The sequence below is a fragment of the Squalius cephalus genome (assembly GCF_949319135.1).
Source record: "Squalius cephalus genome assembly, chromosome: 2".
Taxonomy (NCBI): domain Eukaryota; kingdom Metazoa; phylum Chordata; class Actinopteri; order Cypriniformes; family Leuciscidae; genus Squalius; species Squalius cephalus.
The window spans coordinates 47,342,437-47,363,443 of NC_137123.1; the positions used below are offsets into that span (position 1 = coordinate 47,342,437).

The 21,007-nt window shown below is 37.9% G+C and overlaps 3 protein-coding genes across 7 annotated transcripts in view; 2 read left to right on the top strand and 1 right to left on the bottom strand.

Annotated features, from left to right (window-relative positions):
- Positions 1-10,656, top strand: part of sh3d19 (SH3 domain containing 19) — a 33,904-nt gene extending 23,248 nt beyond the window's left edge. The window contains exons 12-20 of one of the 2 annotated variants that reach the window (XM_079848684.1): positions 401-469; positions 598-741; positions 879-954; positions 1,166-1,296; positions 4,934-5,004; positions 5,194-5,423; positions 6,138-6,184; positions 9,444-9,618; positions 9,738-10,656. In XM_079848684.1, coding sequence (XP_079704810.1) covers positions 401-469; positions 598-741; positions 879-954; positions 1,166-1,296; positions 4,934-5,004; positions 5,194-5,423; positions 6,138-6,184; positions 9,444-9,618; positions 9,738-9,754 — 960 coding nt within the window. In that variant the 3' untranslated portion in view covers positions 9,755-10,656. The remainder of the gene's footprint in view (positions 1-400; positions 470-597; positions 742-878; positions 955-1,165; positions 1,297-4,933; positions 5,005-5,193; positions 5,424-6,137; positions 6,185-9,443; positions 9,619-9,737) is intronic. The other variant, XM_079848683.1, reaches the window with a different exon arrangement.
- Positions 10,657-12,000: 1,344 nt separating this feature from the next.
- Positions 12,001-16,349, bottom strand: rps3a (ribosomal protein S3A). The gene is made up of 6 exons (XM_079848708.1): positions 16,235-16,349; positions 15,630-15,733; positions 15,178-15,365; positions 13,081-13,289; positions 12,525-12,634; positions 12,001-12,176 (listed from the first exon to the last, which is right to left on the bottom strand). Exons 1-6 carry the CDS (start codon positions 16,294-16,296, stop codon positions 12,046-12,048), a joined length of 804 nt encoding a protein of 267 aa, XP_079704834.1. The 5' UTR covers positions 16,297-16,349; the 3' UTR covers positions 12,001-12,045.
- Positions 16,350-18,342: 1,993 nt separating this feature from the next.
- The window catches only part of lrba (LPS-responsive vesicle trafficking, beach and anchor containing), a 257,432-nt gene continuing 254,767 nt past the window's right edge, over positions 18,343-21,007 (top strand). For all 4 annotated transcript variants that reach the window (XM_079850095.1, XM_079850096.1, XM_079850093.1 and 1 more), the window contains exon 1: positions 18,343-19,123. In XM_079850095.1, the coding sequence (XP_079706221.1) occupies positions 18,992-19,123 (132 nt within the window). In that variant the 5' untranslated portion in view covers positions 18,343-18,991. The remainder of the gene's footprint in view (positions 19,124-21,007) is intronic.

A 21,007-nucleotide genomic window follows, 5' to 3' on the forward strand; every position in this document is an offset into this window, starting at 1 on the left:
TAACAGTAGACATATTGATTGCTAGTATAATTTGGTCAAATGTTATAAGGAGCTCATGCTACTAAGAGAGCTACATGGATATCTATCAGTTCAGTAAAATATCTTACCTGTTGAGTAAAAAAAGCATCTCTGGGTCGCTTTTGATCTTCAAATCTCAGAGTTCTTGCCACCTCTGAAAAGCTGTTCAGGTTTTATTACACAGGTGAATGACGTATATGCAATTTGTCCCGACCGCTCTAAAATATGATTTATTTTTTATTTTTTATCAGTGTATCTGGGTAAAGACAAGTCATGGTTTGGAAGATGTTTATTTTTTTCTCAAAAAAGTTACATAGAGTAGCTTTAATAATATTACAAAAGAACTGAAAAAAAATTATGCAATTCTGTACTCTTTACACAGCTTGAGATCCCCCACGGCATTGCTGACTTTGACTACAATGGCACTAACACTGGGGAGCTCTCCTTTCAGGTGACCTCAAAGTCATTACATTCACATTAGCCCATAGTACCGTCTTCTTAAGTTACTGATGGTTTTGTCAGTGTCAGTGAGTTTCAGTTATTAGAAATGTAAGCATTTCTATTCTTTATTCCCTACAGAAAAATGAAGTCCTTGTCTTACTTGAAGAATTAGACAGCAAAAACTATGAATGTCAAGTAGGAAACGCTAAGGGCACAGTGCAGAAAACACATATGAAGATTATCACACCCTTAACAGATTTACCCAACAATCCAGTACCATGGGTAATCAATAGTTGCATCAGTGTTTGTTGAATATTGGTTGTAATAGTAAGCAAGTGAATTATTCCTGAAATATTTTAAGTTTACTATTCTGTCTTGTAATGTCAGCATACTATCTTGCCTCTCAATGTGTTTCACAGAAAAATAGTTCTTTTAGTGGCATGGTGGAAAATACTGGATCACTACAAGTGCAAGCCCTGTATGACTTCACTCCAGGTGAGACAGTTCTGTTCTGTGTAAGAAAACAAAGGTCTATTTTCCAAGCAAGTATATTTATGCATAGTGCTTTTTGCAAAGTATAATCACCACATACAGTACTGTTTAATTTTTTTTCTGTAAAATCATTCATTAAACGCATCTCTTTTAAAATCGCAATTGTGAGGCAGCTCATAAAATAATCATACATGTTTATGTGTTTGTGTTTCAGAGGGGCCGGGAGAGCTGACTTTAAAGGCTGGAGATGTGGTGTCTAATGTAGAACAGCTGGACAGTGACTGGTACACAGGAACATGCAGAAATGTGTCTGGGTTCTTCCCCATTAACTACGTCAAGACACTGGTAAATATTGTATAGGGAATTTTAGTACAGTAGATGATGTCCTGTGACTTATTTTAAAGCATTAGTGGAACAAATCCCATCAAATCCCAGATTTAAAACATTAAAAAAATATTGATATTGAATTGAATATTGATATTATTTGGACCCTTTCTACAGCAAGTATATATAATCTGATAACATTTTCTCAGTTTTTACAAAGTTTTTTTTTTTTGTAATCAATTTAGTAAACTTTAACAAATATTTTGTTTAAAATTAACTAGTCCCTACTGAGTGATATCTTCATTTAGGCTAAACTGACAATCTTGTTATTTATTCTGCAGTATTTTTACACACACACTATCACCCCGCAAGAACAATTACAGTGCTTTACAACTATAGAACAAAAAGAGTTAAATAAACTTATCACTTCATCTAAAACAACAACATGTTTACTAGATCCTATACCAACTAAACTATTGAAGGAAGTGTTACCTGTAGTGGAAGAGCCTCTCCTCAATATTATTAACTCGTCTTTATCATTAGGTTATGTTCCAAGAACATTTAAACTGGCAGTTATAAAACCTCTCATTAAGAAACCACAATTAGATCCACATAATCTAGCAAATTATAGACCCATTTCAAATCTACCTTTTATGTCTAAAATACTAGAAAAAGTTGTGTCCGCTCAACTGGGCTCTTTCTTGCAAGAAAATGACATCTATGAAAAGTTTCAGTCTGGATTCAGACCGCATCATAGCACTGAAACTGCGCTCGTTAAAATCACAAATGATTTACTTTTAGCTTCTGACCAAGGCTATATCTCAATACTAGTTTTACTTGATCTTAGTGCTGCATTTGATACTATAGATCATACAATACTCTTAGATCGACTACAAAATTATACTGGTGTTCAAGGACAAGCATTAAGCTGGTTTAGATCGTATTTATCTGACCGCTACCATTTTGTTTATTTAAATGGAGAAAAATCGATCATAACTCCAGTAAACTATGGAGTGCCGCAGGGATCTGTGTTAGGCCCTCTATTATTCTCAATATATATGCTGCCACTTGGAAATATTATAAGGAAACATGGAATTAGTTTCCATTGTTATGCTGATGACACTCAAATCTATATTTCATCACGGCCAGATGAAAACGCTAAATTATCCAAAGTGTGTTAAAGATATAAAAGATTGGATGACGCGCAATTTTCTTTTATTAAATCCAGATAAGACAGAGGTAATACTTATCGGTTCAAAAAACCACCCACAAAACCTCTCACAATACAACTTTAACATAGTAGGATGTCCTGTTACTTCATCCTCTACAGTAAAAGACCTGGGTGTTATACTTGACTGCAACCTGTCTTTTGAAAATCATATTTCATATGTTACAAAAACAGCCTTTTTCCACCTTAGAAACATTGCTAAGCTACGTAATATGCTATCAGTTTCTGACGCAGAAAAGTTAGTTCATGCATTCATGACCTCGAGACTAGATTACTGTAATGCTTTATTAGCTGGTTGTCCTGCATCCTCAATAAACAAGCTACAGTTAGTCCAAAATGCTGCCGCTAGAGTTCTAACTAGATCAAGAAAATATGATCATATAACACCAATTTTATCATCACTACATTGGTTACCTATAAAGTCCCGTATTAATTACAAGGTATTGCTACTGACTTATAAAGCCCTAAACGGCTTAGCTCCAGTCTATTTAACCGATCTTCTATCGCCCTATAATCCATCGCGCTCTTTAAGGTCACTAAATTCGAGGCTTTTGGTCATACCTAGGATATCCAGATCCACCAAAGGAGGGAGAGCATTTTCACATTTAGCTCCAAAACTCTGGAATAGTCTTCCGGATACTGTTCGTTGCTCAGACTCGCTCTCCCAGTTTAAAACTAGATTAAAGACGCATCTCTTCAGCCAGGCATTCATATAATACTTTTAATCTTACAGTTAAATCCGGTCTCTAGTTCATAAACGCCAGAGGAGAACTGGCCCCCGACTGAGCCCGGGTTCTCCCAAGGTTTTTTTTTCTCCATCAGGTCACCTGATGGAGTTTTTCGGTTCCTTGCCACTGTTGCCTTTGGCTTGCTCAGTTGGGGATATTTGGATATTTAATTTAACTAATCAATCAACGATACTATTGATCAGCATTACCAAACATGGATGTTCCATTAGAAACAAACATTGATGTATTGTTTTAATTTATTACTGTGAAGCTGCTTTGATACAACCTATGTTGTGAAAAGCGCTATATAAATAAACTTGACTTGACTTGACTTGACACACACACACACACACACACACACACACACACACGCGCACACACACACACACACACACACACACACGCACACACACACACACACACACACACACACACACACACACATTTTATCATATATTTTATCACACAATATTTATATACACTGCTCAAAAAAATTAAAGGAACACTTTGAAAACACATCAGATCTCAATAGGGAAAAATATCATGCTGGATATCTATACTAATATGGACTGGGTAATGTGTTATGAACGAAAGGATGCCACATCGTTTGATGGAAATGAAAATGATCAACCTACAGAGGATTGAATTCAAAGACACCCCGGAAATCTAAGTGAAAAAATGATGCAGCAGGCTTGTCAATTTTGCTGAAATTTCATTGCAGCAACTCAAAATGGTACTCAGTAGTTTGTATGGCCCCCACGTGCTTGTATGCATGCCTGACAACGTCGGGGCATGCTCCTAATGAGACGACGGATGGTGTCCTGGGGTATTTCCTCCCAGATCTGGACCAGCGCATCACTGAGCTCCTGGACAGTCTGAGGTGCAACCAGGTGATGTCAGATGGACCGAAACACAATGTCCCAGAGGTGTTGTATTGGATGTAGGTCAGGTGAGCGTGGTGGCCCTTCAATGGTATCATTCCTTCATCCTCCAGGAACTGCCTGCATGCTCTCGCCACATGAGGCCGGGCATTGTTGTGCACCAGGAGGAACCCAGGACCCACTGCACCAGCATAGGGTCTGACAATGGATGCAAGGATTTCATCCCGATACCTAATGGCAGTCAGGGTGCCATTGTCTAGCCTGCAGAGGTCTGTGCGTCCCTCCATGGATATGCCTCCCCAGACCATCACTGACCCACCACCAAACCGGTCATGCTGAACGATGTTACAGGCAGCATAACATTCTCCACGGCTTCTCCAGACCCTTTCCTGTCTGTCACGTGCTCAGGGTGAACCTGCTCTCATTTGTGAAAACCACAGGGCACCAGTGGCGGACCTGCCAATTTTGGTGTTCAATGGGAAATGCCAATCGAGCTCCCTGGTGCTGGGCAGTGAGCACAGGGCCCACTAGAGGACGTCGGGACGTTAAAGCTACAATATTACAAAATCACACAAATTTTATTTTAAAATTATTTATACCAAATTTAGGTTACAGGGTTGCAAAAAGTATCAGAAACAGTTTGTATATTATTAATTTTTTCTTCATAAAATTGACGGTCAACATTTTATCAATTAAGATTAAGCACCTCCTGTAGTTGACCATTTGTTGAGAAAAAAAGGTCCTATTGTGTTTACAGTTTGTTTGTGTAGAACTGATAAAAGTCATTTGTATCTTCCAGTACCAATAATCTTGTTTTCCAGAACAAGCCTGATACATCTGCGCCAGCATCCAGAAGTGAGTGGAAAACCAAACCATCTCCTGAGCCTGTCAGGTAATTCATTCTCGCAGGAATCGATTGTGAGAATCACAAAATAAATTATTTTCCCAATCCCAATCACAAAATAAATGAACAGATTTCATTTTAAATCAGATATTTTGCTATTCTAGATTGACAAACACAAGTAGACAATTAATCTGATTACCTTCAAAGTCATATTGTATGTCCCTATGTTTTCCTCAGAAGCCATCCAAGGTGTGTTGCAAGGTTTGACTTTGACGGAGAGCGGAGCGATGAGCTCTCATTTTCTGAAGGTGATATGATTTGGCTCAAAGAATATGTGGGAGAGGAGTGGGCTCGTGGGGAAGTGAATGGCCATGTTGGCATTTTCCCTCTCAACTATGTGGAAGTGCTTGAGGATCTTCCTCCAGCCACAGTGCAGAAACCTGCTCAAAATAAATTTGCGCTGCCTGGTAAGACCCCAAACAATATATCCATAAATTATGCACGTTTCATTTAATGTTTAAACATTTTGATCTAGATACTGCTGAGCATTCATGGCTCATACTGTATATACTAATACTGTAAACCCAATTGATGCAATTCTGAAATGCCCTGAACTAGGAATTTTCAATTTGCCACTCCAGTTTCATAAAACAGCAGCACATTGTTTGCTCTAGAACTGTCCATAATCCAGCCATTTGTAGATTGCTAATCTACATATAACACCAGTAGATTAGTATCAGCATCAGCGTCCCAATGACTCAATGAGTGGACCGTTCTCCCTATGGCGGGAATCTAAAGAGCTGTATGAAACTGTGGCCTCCATATTATTCATTACACTGCAGTGCACAGGGAGATTCACCTCTTGAGGACAGCTGCTCCTCTTCTTTCTGGCTCATGGTGCAAATTTACAGCCGTATACTGTATAGTAATAAAGTCAAATTCATTCGTAAAATAGATTTTAGTGCAGGCTCTTTGAGAAGTCAGTCGAGTTAACAAAGCGAATTGAAATATTTGGCTGAATTGGGCTAGAATATGTCTAATTTAAGGACTTGGGACAATCTTTAGTGTACATGTAAAATTGCACAGCATTTTGTAATGAATTGTACTTTTATTGCATGTGTTTGGATACATAATATTCTGTTCTGGGCTATAGATCTAATATATTGTGTTTTATTTCTCAGGAAAGGCTGGTTCGTTTAAAACACAAACGTCTTACAACGCCAGTGAGGTATCATTCCCCCATCTGTCACATTATCTCTTTTCTGTAGTAGTGAGTTGAGATGAAATGAAAACTATAACTGTTATAGATTTTATTGTGAAAAATTAATCTATGCATGTTTCCTTTCAAAAACGTTTTTTTGACCTCACAATTTTTTATTAAAATGTCATAACTGGACTTTCCGGTGACTTATGCAACCCCACCCCCTTGCACTTTTGAGTGCAACACCCACATCTTAAAATCCAATCAACAACTAATACATGGAACCAAGTCCCCACCCTATATTTTTTGTTTTTCGATTATCACTGCAAAAACTGATTTTCTTTCTCAGTATTTTTGTCTTGTTTTCCATTTCTTAGATCAAGATACATTTACTTGAGAAGCAAAATTTACATCAGATATTGAGTCTTGTTTTCTGTAAAAAGTGTATGCTTAAAATTACAACAACAAAAAATCTGCCAATGGGGTTGGAAAAATAAACTTAATTTAAAGGGAAAACAAAAACAGAGAAAACAAAAATGGCACCAAAAAAAAAAAAAGACCTTATTTTTGTGTGTACTTTTTTTTTTAAACAAACACTTCTACATCCAACATTCACTTCACATTTTTTCATAATATGAAGTAAAGGTCTTCTCTGGTCCTAAGATCTGTACTCGAACCGTACTTGAACACTTCTTACCCAAAGCTGACGTGCATGAATTAATAAAAAAGGATAAAAAGAAAAGCCTGACAAGACAGACCCGATAAAATTAGACCCAGGTCCGACCCAGCCTGATGGCAAATAAGAAACACCACAGCAGGTTTAGAATTAAAAATTCTGCCCAATCTTCCTACTTTATTTGTAGATGAAATTCACTCTCTAATCCTTCTTCATAACATTTATGTTAGCTACAGAATGGCCAAAAGTATTGGCAGTGACATAAATTTAGCAAAGTTTTCTGTTTCAGTATTTTTAGATTATATTTTCACGTTTCTTTTGAATACTGAAAAACGATGATTAGCGTTTCATAAGTTTTAAAGGCTTTTATTGGCAAAAACATTCATTAGATATTTACAGTGTTGACCCGTTTTCTTCATAACCTCTGCAATTCGCTCTGGCATGGAGGATATCAGCGTCTGGGCCAAATCCTGACTGATGGCGATACATTCACAATTTGTGGTCTTCTGCTTGTCCAGTCGCCTTTTGAGGATTGACCACAGCTTTTCTATGGGATTAAGATCCGGGGAATTGCCTGGCCACGTATCCAAAATTTTAATTTAATGGTCTCTGAGGCACTTCATTATCACTCATTATCATTATCACTTTCACAATCACCCTTGTGACAGTGCTCCATCATGCTGGAAAATGCACAGATCATCACCAAATTGTTCCTGGATCGTTGGGAAAAGTTGCTTTTGTAGGACGTTTGATACCATTCTTTATTCAGTGCTTTTGGACAGAATTGTGAGAGAGCCCACTCCCTTGGATGAAAAGCAACCCCACACATGGATGCTTTCAGGATGCTTCACTGTTGGCATGACACAGGACAGGTAGTGTTTTCCAGATGTCCCAAAAAGTTGGAAGGGGGCTTCACCAGAGAAAATAACTTTGCACAAGTCTTCTGCTGTCCAAACCTTGTACTTCTACAGAATTCCAGTCTGTCCTTGATTTTTTTCTGAAGAGAAGTGACCTTCTTGACACCAGGCGGTTGTCCAAAAGTCTTGTCCTCACTCGCACCCACCTGCTGCCAATAATAAGCAAGCTCTGCACAGGTGGTGACATGATTCTGTTGCTGAATTCTCAGGAGGAGAAGGTCCTGTCGCTTGCTGGACACTCTGAGACGTCCTGAAGCCTTCTCTTTGAAGTTCTTGATGATCCAGTAAATGGTTCTTTCAGGTGCTATATTCTTTGCAGCATGTGAGGCCATTTTGATGCAAAGCAATGATGGCTGAACGTCTTTCTTTGGAGGTAACATTTGCTAACACAAGAACATTATGATCGGAAGCACTTCTTCCCTCCTTTTATATCAATCAGTCTGCTCTTATAATCCAATCAGAATGATATGTGATTTCACCTGACTAGTATTTGTTCACACTTTCCCATGTACTGATATGATTAGTGCCAAAAAACTGTGAAATTTGGGTTATGATAAAGGTTTTTTTTTGTTTGTTTTGTTTTGGCCAATTTTTTGCAATTATTTAAAATGCATCTGATCACTCTGCACAATAATCTGAAAACAATGTGAATCAACACTACAACAGCAACTGAAGCAGCAAACTTTGTGAAACAACATTATACCACTGCCAGTACTTTTGGCCATGACTGTACACTGTTAAGCCATGTTGCCAGATAATGTAGCCTATATCTACTTTGTGAATGTCAAAAAGAATGTGTTTTCCGTGGATTTTCACAATTGTTTTGAGTACAAACATGACAAACCACTCATAAGCTTTATGTTGCACTTCAAATGACATATAATGTTAATATTAATGAGAAAATCCCAGATTTCTTTCTCTCGAAAGCCTCGATATCGAGAATGTAAAGTTGACATCACGCCATGTTGAATTTTGGGTAACTGTTTTGTTCATGCGCCATATTGTTATGAATGAGGATCCTGCTGTTTTTCTGCTATTGTTACTAAAGGATTATTTTATGTACATATGACTAACCTTTAAAATCATGTTTTTATTGATTTCTACTCAACATAACCTAATACTAAACATCTGCCCACTGCAAATAAAAAACCTACACTTTTTAACAAGGTCCAAGATCATAGCAAATTAATGCGACATCATCTCCATATCATTCTTTCCCCCACTATATTTCAACAATTTAAACAAACAAAACAAAAGATACGCAGGTATCAGTATCAATTTCAGTATCAGTAGCAGTGAGTGATCCTCACAAGATGGCGCCGCCGTCCCAGCATGCAACACGATGTGATGCATCTTCACATTCTCTATTGCAGAGTGCGGATAGAGAAAGTGGGATAATAAAGTTATCATAGAATATGTATTTGTTTCAAGTAATAAAATATTGTTTAATAACTAAACATTTAAAATAATATTTTTTATTAAAACAGGTCCATTTTCTTAAAAGCATATTTATTTAAAATTACCCAAGACCAGAGGCTACTAATATCAGACCCCACTGGTGTCTGAGGCACTCATCAACGTTTTGAACCCGAACCCGCTCGGGTCGTACCTCGGGTTTTCAGATAGAAGTGGACCCGTGAAGACCTCTAATATGAAGTGTTCAATCTGTGAGATGTCTGATGTGTCTCTATAGGCTGAAGAGTGGGCTGTGGCACTGTATGACTTCACAGCGGAGACAGAGGGGGACCTGCCCTTCCAGCAGGGAGACAGGATCCTGGTCACGGATCACATAGATGATGAATGGTGGAGTGGAAGGATGAATGGCAGAGAAGGCTTCTTCCCCAAAGCCTTTGTAGAGGTTACTACAGGTAAGTGGAGGCAGGAGCAGGAAATATACTCTCAGATTTTTTTTTTTTCAGAATAAGTTTTTATTCACTACATAATTATTAGCTTTTTTAAATATTTTGTCTTTTTTCTTTCTGTGCAGGTGGGAGGAAGTGGTAATAGAATGATTCATCAGAGGCAGCCTCAGAAGAAAGTTTTTTGTGTGACTTGTTTCCAGTTTATTTTAATTGTGGTTTTGTCTAATGTATTTATAAATGTTAATATTCTATATCCATTGTATCCTAAAAATATATTCATGAACTGCAATATGGGTGTTACTTGTCCGATCTGTACTGTATTTCTGCTTATTTTTCTATATACAGTATTAATAGTTTTTTAAATTAAGAAATATTATGTGTCATTTAGATTGAAGCATTTTTAAACACTACTAGAGACAAATGTCCAGTGTCATCTTGTGTCAACACTGACTGACACATTTTCTTGGCGAATAGAGCAGTGGTTCTCAACCAGGGGACAAAGGCAAACTTCCAGGATTACTAAAGTATTTAAAGTGATAAAATAATTATAATATTAAAAATAATCTAACTTCAAATATTGTGCTGGACAACCAGGTACCTCTGAGTCAAAAAGGTTGCGAACCGTAGAGTATTACACCAGTTCTGTCGTCTGTCATGTGTAATTGACAGTAGAAAGAGCAGATTATGAACTGTAAAGTTCAGGGTTCCTGGATATTTTTCAGACTCAAAGTACCAGACTTCTCTGTAATTTTTTAGACCACATTTAAAATCTGATAGTTTTAAAATTGTTAACATGTTTGTTATATTTTGACTGTGTATTAAATTATTCTGCAAAATAATTGCTAGAAGAGTGTAGTGACAGTGGTTATAAAAAGTCTACACACCCCTGTTAAAGCTTTTTGAGAAAAAATGCATCCAAGTAAAATTGTCAGATCTTTTTCAACCTTTTATGTAATATTGAAACCAACAAAATTCATGTAACAAACAAATGGAAACTTTTGAGGTGGCAAAAATTAATAATAATAAAAAAAAACTTGGTTGCATAAGTGTGCTCACGAAAGGATATCTTCAGTGTATTTCCAGGGTCCTATGTTCTCCAGATTTATATGGCACATAATAAACATGTGACGAAGGGTCTGTTGTGACTCCATGCAGAGCCTTTTACAATGGGTCATGCTACTCTGCTCGGAATTGTTTATCAAATCACCTTCAAACTCTTAACTGATAAGTAATTATAATCCTTTGGTCATCATTTACGTGATGCTGATCAACCTAAATAAAAATCAGCTGTTTCTGTAGGATTTTTTTGCTTCATATTGTCTAAACAAATTCCTGACAGGGCTATCCGCTGAAATTGTGACACATGGTACTGCATCCCAGACACCAATATTTAATAAATGAATCACTGTTTATTGTGTATATACAGTGATTCAGTTTGGCACTGTGTATATACATATAAGAATCACTGTCTGGCTAGCTGAGATTTTGCTTTGAAGATAAAGGTTAGGATAATGATTTTGATGTAGTATTACAGCACACCATTAGTGCAGGGGTTTTCCAACCTGTCCTGGAGCACCCCCAGCACCTGCACATTGTTTATGTCTATGGATGTAAAATAATGACAAATGTATTTGAAAAAAAGCGCATGTTGAATTGCCCTAATTGAAAAAAAAATTAAAAAATATCCATTGCATTAACAGTTCTAGAACTTTCAGGGCTTGCATTTTTAGGGTCTGAAATTCAACATGGTTGTATACTTCAAGGCCCACAGAAGTGCCTTGAAACGTGCAGCATTACTCAATTTTTTTTTTTTTTAAATAGCCAAAAGCATTGTGTTTATATTACAATTTAGCCAAAGCTGTTAAGCTCAGTAAAGCATCATTTGACAGCCACCGTTTAATAGATTCCCCTTTTATATTTGATATATAACTTTTACTAAAGCAAAACAATGAACGTAATCATGCTGAGAATGTGTAGTTTGAAAAGTTATGTTGATGAATGGCACCACCGGTGTTCTCTCTTCTACTCAGTGCGGTTTCTTTGTTTTTACCCCCATACTACCAGACCTGGAAATTACAAAAAACAAATTCCATAGTGTAGGAACCCTGAAAGCTTGTTAAAAGAACGCTATAGTACAAACATGAAAATTTAGCAAAATCAAAAGTTGATGTGGGCAAAAGCATGTCAGATTTGAAAATGAAAACTTTACTGCAATACTACCAATTCCACCAAATATGGCACCACTGTCTCAATTCTAGCATGTCAAAATAGATTGTGATATTTCTGACGGAGATATAAAAGCATGACCATGATGTTCAGCAGGTTTGATGTGATGTATACTGTGATATATTCTGAGGAAAAAAGAAAAAGATAACAGTATGCAAAGAGTCAAATTTACATGTTTATTGACACCAGCTGCTTGTGTTGGAAGTTTTAGACAGACTCCTGGATGGGGGGCTCATATCCGTCAGCTCTCTCCACCTTGGCCCCAGTGTCACCCTCTGCTGGTTTAGCAGCAGTACTGCTGGTTCCACCCTCACCATGCAGCTCCATCAGCTTACCAACTGTACGATAATAAATACATTAACTCACTCATACTACATTCACAAGTGGATATTCAGTTCCCCTCGACTCATACTAAACCTAAAAAAATTGTCCAAAGATTTATGCTAAACTAATTTGGTCAGTTTAGGAGGGAAAGTTTCATGTAATTAAAACAACTTTAGTAATGTCCAACAACCATAGGATGAACCAAATATTGCTCTTAAAAAGCATCAAACCATGAAGTTGTGCTACAACATCTGACAACTACATTTAAGTGTCAATCATCATGAGTATAAATGTAAAAAAAGAAAAAGAAAGAAAGAGGCTAAGTCTGAAAATTAAGTTGTTCATCATACAACTTCACTTACGCTCAAACTTGGGCTTTTTCAGCATCTTAACCTTCCTGACATAGACGTCATGTAGAGGGTAGATGGATTGGCAGGCCTTTTCAATGTCCTTGCCTACACTGTCAGGAATCCTGCGCAACAATAGGAGAGAGAACCATTACTTGCACACAGCTGCTTAACAGTTATAGATCATGACAACCAACAAAGCTTTCAGGTTTAAACCCAGGTAAAGAGTTACTCCACCCCCTGCTTAATCTCCATGACCTCAGCAATCAAAAGTTATGCTAAAGATATATTTTGGGACTTGTTACAAATAAAGACAGACATCTACACAAATCAATACTGAAAAACATTAAGAAATTATTTGACCACAACCTATAATATTGTCAATCAAGTATTTCAACCAGAGTAAATCTCACACTTATACTGAAGACCTTAACTAGCTGGCTCAATAGGTTATAAATAAGGGATGCAAGTTGAATTACACAGGAAGATGGACCTCCAGGGGCAGGGCCCAACTTCCCTATCTAACACAAAATTGTAATGCCATAAAAGAGACGGAAAACATTATACGTACAGTTTGTTGACCACCTCCTTGAGGTCATTGGTCTGGACCTCACGGGTCATGATTTCCATCATCTTCTTGCGGATCTGACGGACCTGCTGGTGCTGAGCGTAGGAGGTCTTTCTAATCTGGTTGGTGCGCTTCTTGGTGAAGCCCACGCAGAACAGACGGAGAAGATAGCCATCGGTGGTCTTCACATCAACATGGGCCTCAATCATTGTCTAATGGGAAAGAACAATTAGCATTTTAAAACTGCCTGCACAAAAATATGAAAATAGCTGCAGTACAAATAGCTTTTTCCAATTAGACAAGTACTTAATACTTAATAAAATAAAGGAACTTGCATCAAGATCTTAGAACACCACAATTCTACAACACAATACCAAAGGGGTACAGAAAAATTGAGCACCGTTGAGCCTGTCACCATCAGGCAAACTTGAAATATCAAACATACAGTAGTAGTTCTTTACAGGTTTTTGCATTACATTGCACTATTTTTCCTATTGTTTTTGTGTTTTGGCAGGCATGTCGTGTCACACACATGAAACAGCATTCTAAAAAGCATTTTTTTTTTAAAAGTCGCATCTAATAACTTTGCTATTTTCCACCATTCTACTGCCCATCACATTTTCTTTCTCACTGTGTGACTATTTGGTACTTTTAAAGCAAAGTATTTGTAATGATCCATAACGCATTTACTTCCATTTGTTTAAATATTAAAAATATTGGGAATTGACTTGGCAATAAATGTTGCGATAGAGTTTGTAATTCGCTTTGCCTTTTCTGAGTTGGGTAGAAGGTTTCCACGTCAGCGCTGTTTGATCTGACATGTGTTGTTTATAACAGAATTCTGTGCCGAATTTGAATGCTTCTCACTGCGATGTTATTAATTCTGCGGTGAATTCAAACGCTTTCTCACTGGATCTCCCAGCGCTGTGTAATAACTGTGTCGCGTGATTGAGATCAGCCTAGGAGTAAACTTGTTCTGAGCTTGCGCTGTGCGGAACGTTTCAAACGAATAGCTTAGTTTCGTTTAACTTTCGTTTCATTTGCCATTTGATGTTTCGCGTATGCCTGAAGAAGGTCACAAGACCGAAAGCTTGCTAATAAATTGATTTTGCACAGTTTTTGAGTGTGCGGCTGCTGTATTTGTACAATTTTCAATGATGATTTAGTTTAGCAGCACCTCACTACAAGACTTTATTGACGGATGAGCGGTGGCTTTTTCTATTTTCTATGTTTCGCGCGCCTATGTAACAGAAGTTGCAGCTCTTATCAACCAGTGCGATCTCGTCGCCCAAGCCCCACTAGCATAAAGTGTGGCTCTTGTCCAGGTCCTTTTTCCTTTCAACTTCATAGAAGCCAAAGTTATGCTAGATTTTAATGCAGAGGGCGCCAGTCAGATTTCTCGCTCTCAACCATCATGCGTCCATTATGTGCACAGCTGCACGCCAGACTGTCCAGGCACCTTTCGCGTTCCGTCAACATTACGTTAACAATTAACATTTAGAAAATAGATTTTTGACATTTGTGATTCGATTCAGAATTGTCCAAGTCTGCATTGGGATGCATTTAAGAATCATTTTTTTCCCCTACTAGCGATCTGTTCAACGTCACAAGAGCGGTTAATCAGGTTTGCCATCATGTGGACGGATCATTTTATTGTCTTAACCGTTTTCATTGCTGAATTTTCAACATGTCTAATTGTGATGAAAAAAAAAAAACTTGATGCTGGTCACTATTATTTGAACAAGCTGGACTTTTTTTTTTTTTTTTATCCTTTTGAGGTCATGAAAGAAAGGCAGCATTAGAATGCCATGAGTAATTGAGTAATTTATGAATTACCTTACACTTTAGGGTGAACTATCCCTTTAAAGTTTTTGTTCTTTTAATTCAGTTAAGATGTCACACTGGAATGTATCGATCTTTCAACAGTCACACGCCTTCCCGCGATACAAATTTGAACTTTGGAAGTGGACTACAGCAAATTTGCACACTTCTTCACATGAGCTTGATTTCCGGTCTTTAGCATTTGCGTGCATATGAATGGAAATGAAAAGTGTAGTGCCTTAGCAATGAAGCCTTTCTGCGTGGCAAGTATGCTTTTACCTGCCACTTCTTGACCATGGAGCACATCTTGTCACGGGTGAGGTCCATGCCATGGAAGTTGGTGAGGCAGTTCTTGCCCTGTACGTCTTCTGTGACTAGCTTGAACTTGCGAAAGGCAACCTCATCGTTCTGAAGATCAGCCAGACTGACCTCGAAAACACGTCCCTTCAGACCATCAGAGGCAATTCCTAGATTACAGTGACACAGTGTTAAATTTGCTGTGGTTTGTAGTGTTCTAATGAACATGGATTTTATGAGAATGCCAAGTGATAATCACAACAGTAATAATTTCTCATCTGGGAAACTACTGTCATCATGTATTCCCACTGCAATAATTTGTATCAAACAATTGGGATGCATGGCATTTATTGTACAGCAAGATCTGCCCTTTCCCAGAAGGGTTAACTACTCAAATCTGTGTTTAAACAGACACCATGGACAAAAGCACTTACTGGTTCCCTGAGTCCTGGTGACCAAAGTCTTGCCCAGGTTGCGGATGTTGAACATGGCTGGTGCTTTGACATCATACCAGTCCTTCTTGGAGAATGGATCCACACTGAAAGCCAAAACATGCATGTAAATACTTTTAGGAGAAATACAGGCTAATTTTTATAATGCAAATACTAACATTGTCTTAAATTTACTTCGGATGTGGTGTCTAGAAACGTGAAAGCTCTAAATTAAAATTTAAGAATCTAACACATGTGTCACTGCAAGTCTTACGTTAGGTCAGCAGAGTGTTTGGAAAACTAGCTAGCGCCCCATTATGTTAGCATTGTCAGTTTAACTTCCTAATTTTTGCTGAATATAAATACTTAATGTAACTTGTAGGTCTAGTACAAAAGAAAACAGTACTAGGACCTACCAAGCTCTGACCGAAAGTTAACAGAGCACACATTACACAGCGCAGGCCACCAGTAAGCCAGTCGGACTAGCAGGACCGCTACATACAATCCTCTATATATCGATCTCATCCTTTACCCAAAAACATCGAATATCCTACAGATTATCTTATAACAGTATAACGACAAAGTCGAGAGCTTCATTTGTGACTTACATCTTCTTTTTGGCACCTTTTTTGCCACCTTTGGTCAGCCTCTTATTCTTGCCGACTGCCATGTTGAACACAGGGAGTGAAAGAGGAGGAAGTGAGGAAATACCGCGAGAATTAAAGCCACAGCGAGAATAGACATATCTCGCGATATTTCACTGTTCTTTCTGTAAAGCACACGTGCGCCATCTAGTGTTTAGACGCATCGTTAAACTACTTTCGATATTTACATGCTTATTTGACAATAAAAAACTTCTGTTTCACATTGTCCTCTATAATTCACCATCTGCCAAACTATTATTTATACAGAATTATAAATAATGGGCGAAAAAGGAAGTTTAGTCTAGACCTAGGCTACCACTTTAGTGCCCATATCATTTTTACTATAGCCTACAATGTGAATTACGTATTAGTTAGCGTGTCATAAGTCTAAATACACTTTAAAAACAACATAGCGTCAAACGAAAGGGCCGAACTGTAGCAGATAATATTCAGAGGTGGCTGAGGGCAAGTTATGACATCAATCCCCTAATGGCAACAGGAACATTCCACTCTATTAAATCTGAGTGAACTGCTCAGATGACTGAGTTCCATTATTATTTCAAAACATAATCTTTCTCACCGTTCTTTATAGACCAATAACAAAAGCTCACACTTCCCTCACTCATAATAGCTGCATAATTAAAACTGACATTTTGCATCAGCATAAGGCTTTATTTGCACTATATGGCTTTCTTATAGGCCTACCTACCACAAACACTATAGACGTTTTTTGTTATAAGAAAACATTTGGAAGAAGGAAAATGGTGATAAGCATAAGAGCAAAAAACATAAGCATTTTCATGTATGTGTCTGTGGTGGCCTTCAGGATGTCAGTATAAAGTTCAATGTCTGTGAGATAAATTGATCTTTGTTGCTACAAAATCTAGACCTTTAATTCTGTGCCCCTGAGGGACTGTATATAGAGTCAACAAAGTCAATGTGCTGCTCACTCCTTGGCAACGACTCAAAGGGGCCATGAAACCACACTTTGAATTTAATGATACAGTGAGCACATTTATGGCCACACTATGGCTAAGAAATTTCTTAAAATTCAAGACCTCCTAATAGGCTAATGGTCTGTCAGAGTAAATATTAAAGTTTACATGCAACTCAATAATGCAACTCAATAATGATATGCTATATGTGCTTTGTTATGTGCTTTAACCCTCTGTAACCCAAAGTATATCACAAATCTATTTAAATAGGAGAAAAAACTAATTATTGCAGTGAAACGGATGTAGTAACGTATTTTTTTTATTTTATTTATTGTGACGTACATATGAATGTAATGCATTATCAAAAAAGAAAAAAAATGTAGGGCTTTTGTTCTTAGTTCTGGATTTTGAGATGTGAATGTGAGCTTGCAGTAAGGACGGGATTTAAGCAGACTAAATACACATTTATATATATATGGATAAATAGTTCACAATAAGATCTATAACATGCATTTACAAAGTAGATGAAGGTGATTAGGGTGCATTTTCATTTCATGCTGACTTTAAATAATAATTCACCCAATTCTGTCATCGTTTACTCACATTCATGTCTTTCCAAACCTGTATGCATTTCTTTCTTTCTGCAAAACACAAAGACATTTTGAAGAGTATTGAGGCCCAAACAACACCACTGGTTTTTATTGTATGAGACTGAGAAATATATATAGCAACATGAGGGTGAATAAATAATGATATTTTTAAGTAGAAAATATCATGCAAATATCACTCGCAATCTTTGAATTTATTCGTAAATTGTTTGTTAGGCAAGTGAAGAGCAGAAAATATTATATTGTGCATGTATGCTTTTGATTATAAACAATCAACATTAAAATCTTAGTAGCTATAAATCTTGGTATAAACCTCGTTTCTGATGGATATGCTAGACTTGTATTATTCTCTCCTGCAGATGTCTCCATGTAATTCTCGCAGCAGAGCACTACCGTAAACCACAACAGAGCTTCCATGACTCGAGATCTTCAGTATAAAGTGTCACTTTGTCCTTATAGGTTCTTTGTACCTGACACACCTGAGCCCCCCCTTCTCAGCTCTATGTGCGCACTGCGCATGCGCAGCTCTCTCTCACGCAGCTCCACTGTCATGGCGGAGACGGAGACGGAGCGGACTAGGACCTGATTCAGGAAGAGATGGCGCTGTAAAGTGGGTTACCGCTGAAACTTCACTCCAACAGTTCCCACAGGGAGCAAGAGGATTGTCTTCTCTTTGGAGGACCCACCGAGGGTCAATGTCGGACGTTCCTTGCTTTATATTTTGTAGTTTTTTGCGTCTTGTTCTAATCGGTACGTCTACCTGCGCGGAATCTCTTCATCACCGCGGTTTCCTGTTTGACAAACACTCGCAAACACTTAAATGACATTTTTGTTTAAATGTCTTTCCTTTATTAGTCCGGCGGAGATTGGCAAGCTTTGGGTTTCTTATCTGCGCTCACCACAACGCGATTTCGTCATTCTTTTGTCAAGTTTAATGCTGCTGTCCCTCTCTACCGTAGAATAATTCTTGTTAGTCAGGTGTAGTGACATCAACCGACACTTCCCGCCGAGAGCGCGAGAAACTAAAGGATAAACTGGCTGTGAATGGAGACCAGGACCAGTTCTTCACAGCTGTCAACTTAACGAGAGCGATATATTCCGTGTATTTGCCCATAGATTTAATTCGGCGGTAGGGTCAAACAGGTGTTTCACCTGTTCCCCTCTCACCTGACTCCGTCATGGCGAGCGCCGGTGACAGCGCTGTTGGGATCCCCATCAGAGGAATCCGCATGAAGTTCGCCGTGCTGGCGGGGCTCCTGGAGGCTGGTGAAGTCTCCAATCGGGACATTGTGGAGACGATCTTCAATCTGGTAAGCTGATTAAAGCCTTTAAATAGAGAACTAAGGACACCGAAGCTGGACGAGACCGAATCATGTTTATGACAGAAAGTGGAGTGCTATGGTTTAATGTTTAAAATTCTGCTGTTTGGCTTGAACCCTAGTAAGGCTGATGTTTGATGTAAGTGGTGCCCCCATTGTGTGTCCTTGATCAAGACACTATAACGTCAGGTTGCATCAAGGGGACTGAACCTGTTATAGCTAAGTGACATGCAAGTCCACGTGGAAAGAAGCCCCTGCCATATAAATACAAATAGTTTGAATGTAAAGCGAGATTTGGAGAGACTGTACACTCTCAGAAAAAAGTGGAAAAAGAACTATTTTAACTCTAAAGACAGGAATTCTAAGGCCTCTAAATTATCAATAGCCCATGATCAAAAGTTTGCTAAAAAATCTGTTGAATCTTCTATGCCTTCTGCCCTCTGATTGATAGTTTAGCCTATACTTTTATAGCAAGTAAAAGACCTAACAGTAGGCTATATCATTTTAAATATGTATAAAATGCATTATATGTACAAAAATACATCTTCAGGTTGTAGTACACGTCTTTTTTTGTGAAAGCTTTACTGATTTTATAAAGTAAATGTGAGTAACTTTTATATTATTGTTAATATTTCAAGATGAACAGTTACTGGACTGAAGCAACTCATGGGCCGTGCAGACCTCATGTATCAATTATGACACAAAACATAAAACACAAATGCAAACTTTTTTAGATTTTCTTTTGTATTTTGTCTAAAGGTTTGTTAATCTCTCCCATTTCAAAAAAATGTGATTTGCCTGCCTATTTCAGATGTCATGCTTTACAAGGTTAAAGGAACATCTTTGTACCTTACCCTAAAATCTTCATAGTAGTACGTACCAATATGCACCTTTTTGGTACAATGTTGTCCCTTTAATGGTATTGCCCCAGTGTCAAGCTAAAGACACACTTTTTTTTTTCTGACAGTCTGTAGTGTTAACTACCCAAATACCAGTACAAGCAAAGGTGTGGAGGTATTTGTAATAATCTCCATTTGCAAACATGTATATGATGGACTCTGTGTTCTTTTTTTACAGTCTATGGTTCTGCTGCATTATTCTCTGTTGTGTTTCTAGGTTTGTGGTGATGTCTTTGTTTATTTGCACACTGCTTGTTTTAGATTGCTTCACCCTGCTCCTGTCATTGTAGACAGACCTTATGTGAAGCTATTATCCATTAATCCATTAATCCAGGAACCTGGTTTAATTTTTCAGCAGTGACCTAATGTTCAACCTCCTTGAAATTTTGTCAGTCCTCTGTCAGCTTTTAACTTACAGTTTCCATAGATTATGTATGATACAAAAGCAGTCAGAGTTCACAGATCACCTCAGCACAGCTCCGTGATGTAATAACAGCACATTTCTTTTGACCAGCCCCAGACACGAGAAAATCAGTTAGCTCTTTCTGGAAATTGCACACTTTTTTTTCCCCCTCCTCCCACGTCCACAAGCGAGTTGAAAGCCCCTGTTATACATTAGCTGAGTTTCAAGCATGAGTGAAGGCCTGTATGTGACCCACATTGTAGTTGAATCAGATTGGGAGAGATTTTGTTTGCAGGTCCTGTAGTGTTGAGGAATGACATTGAAAAATGAATGAATGAGTGCAATAAGGAAGTAAGAAACGTGATGCAACCGTGCGCTCTACGGTGATGTAATAATGCTGAGAGACAGAAGGCACACTAGACATCATAGGTGATATGTAGCCTACGTGCAGTTATGTTGCTCTAACCTTGCCTCTAAGAACAGGGCTTTATAATTGAATCCAGTGCGTGCTCTTAAAGGGATAGTTCACCTACTGTAAAGTGCAAAATGAAAATTCTGTCATCACTTACTTAC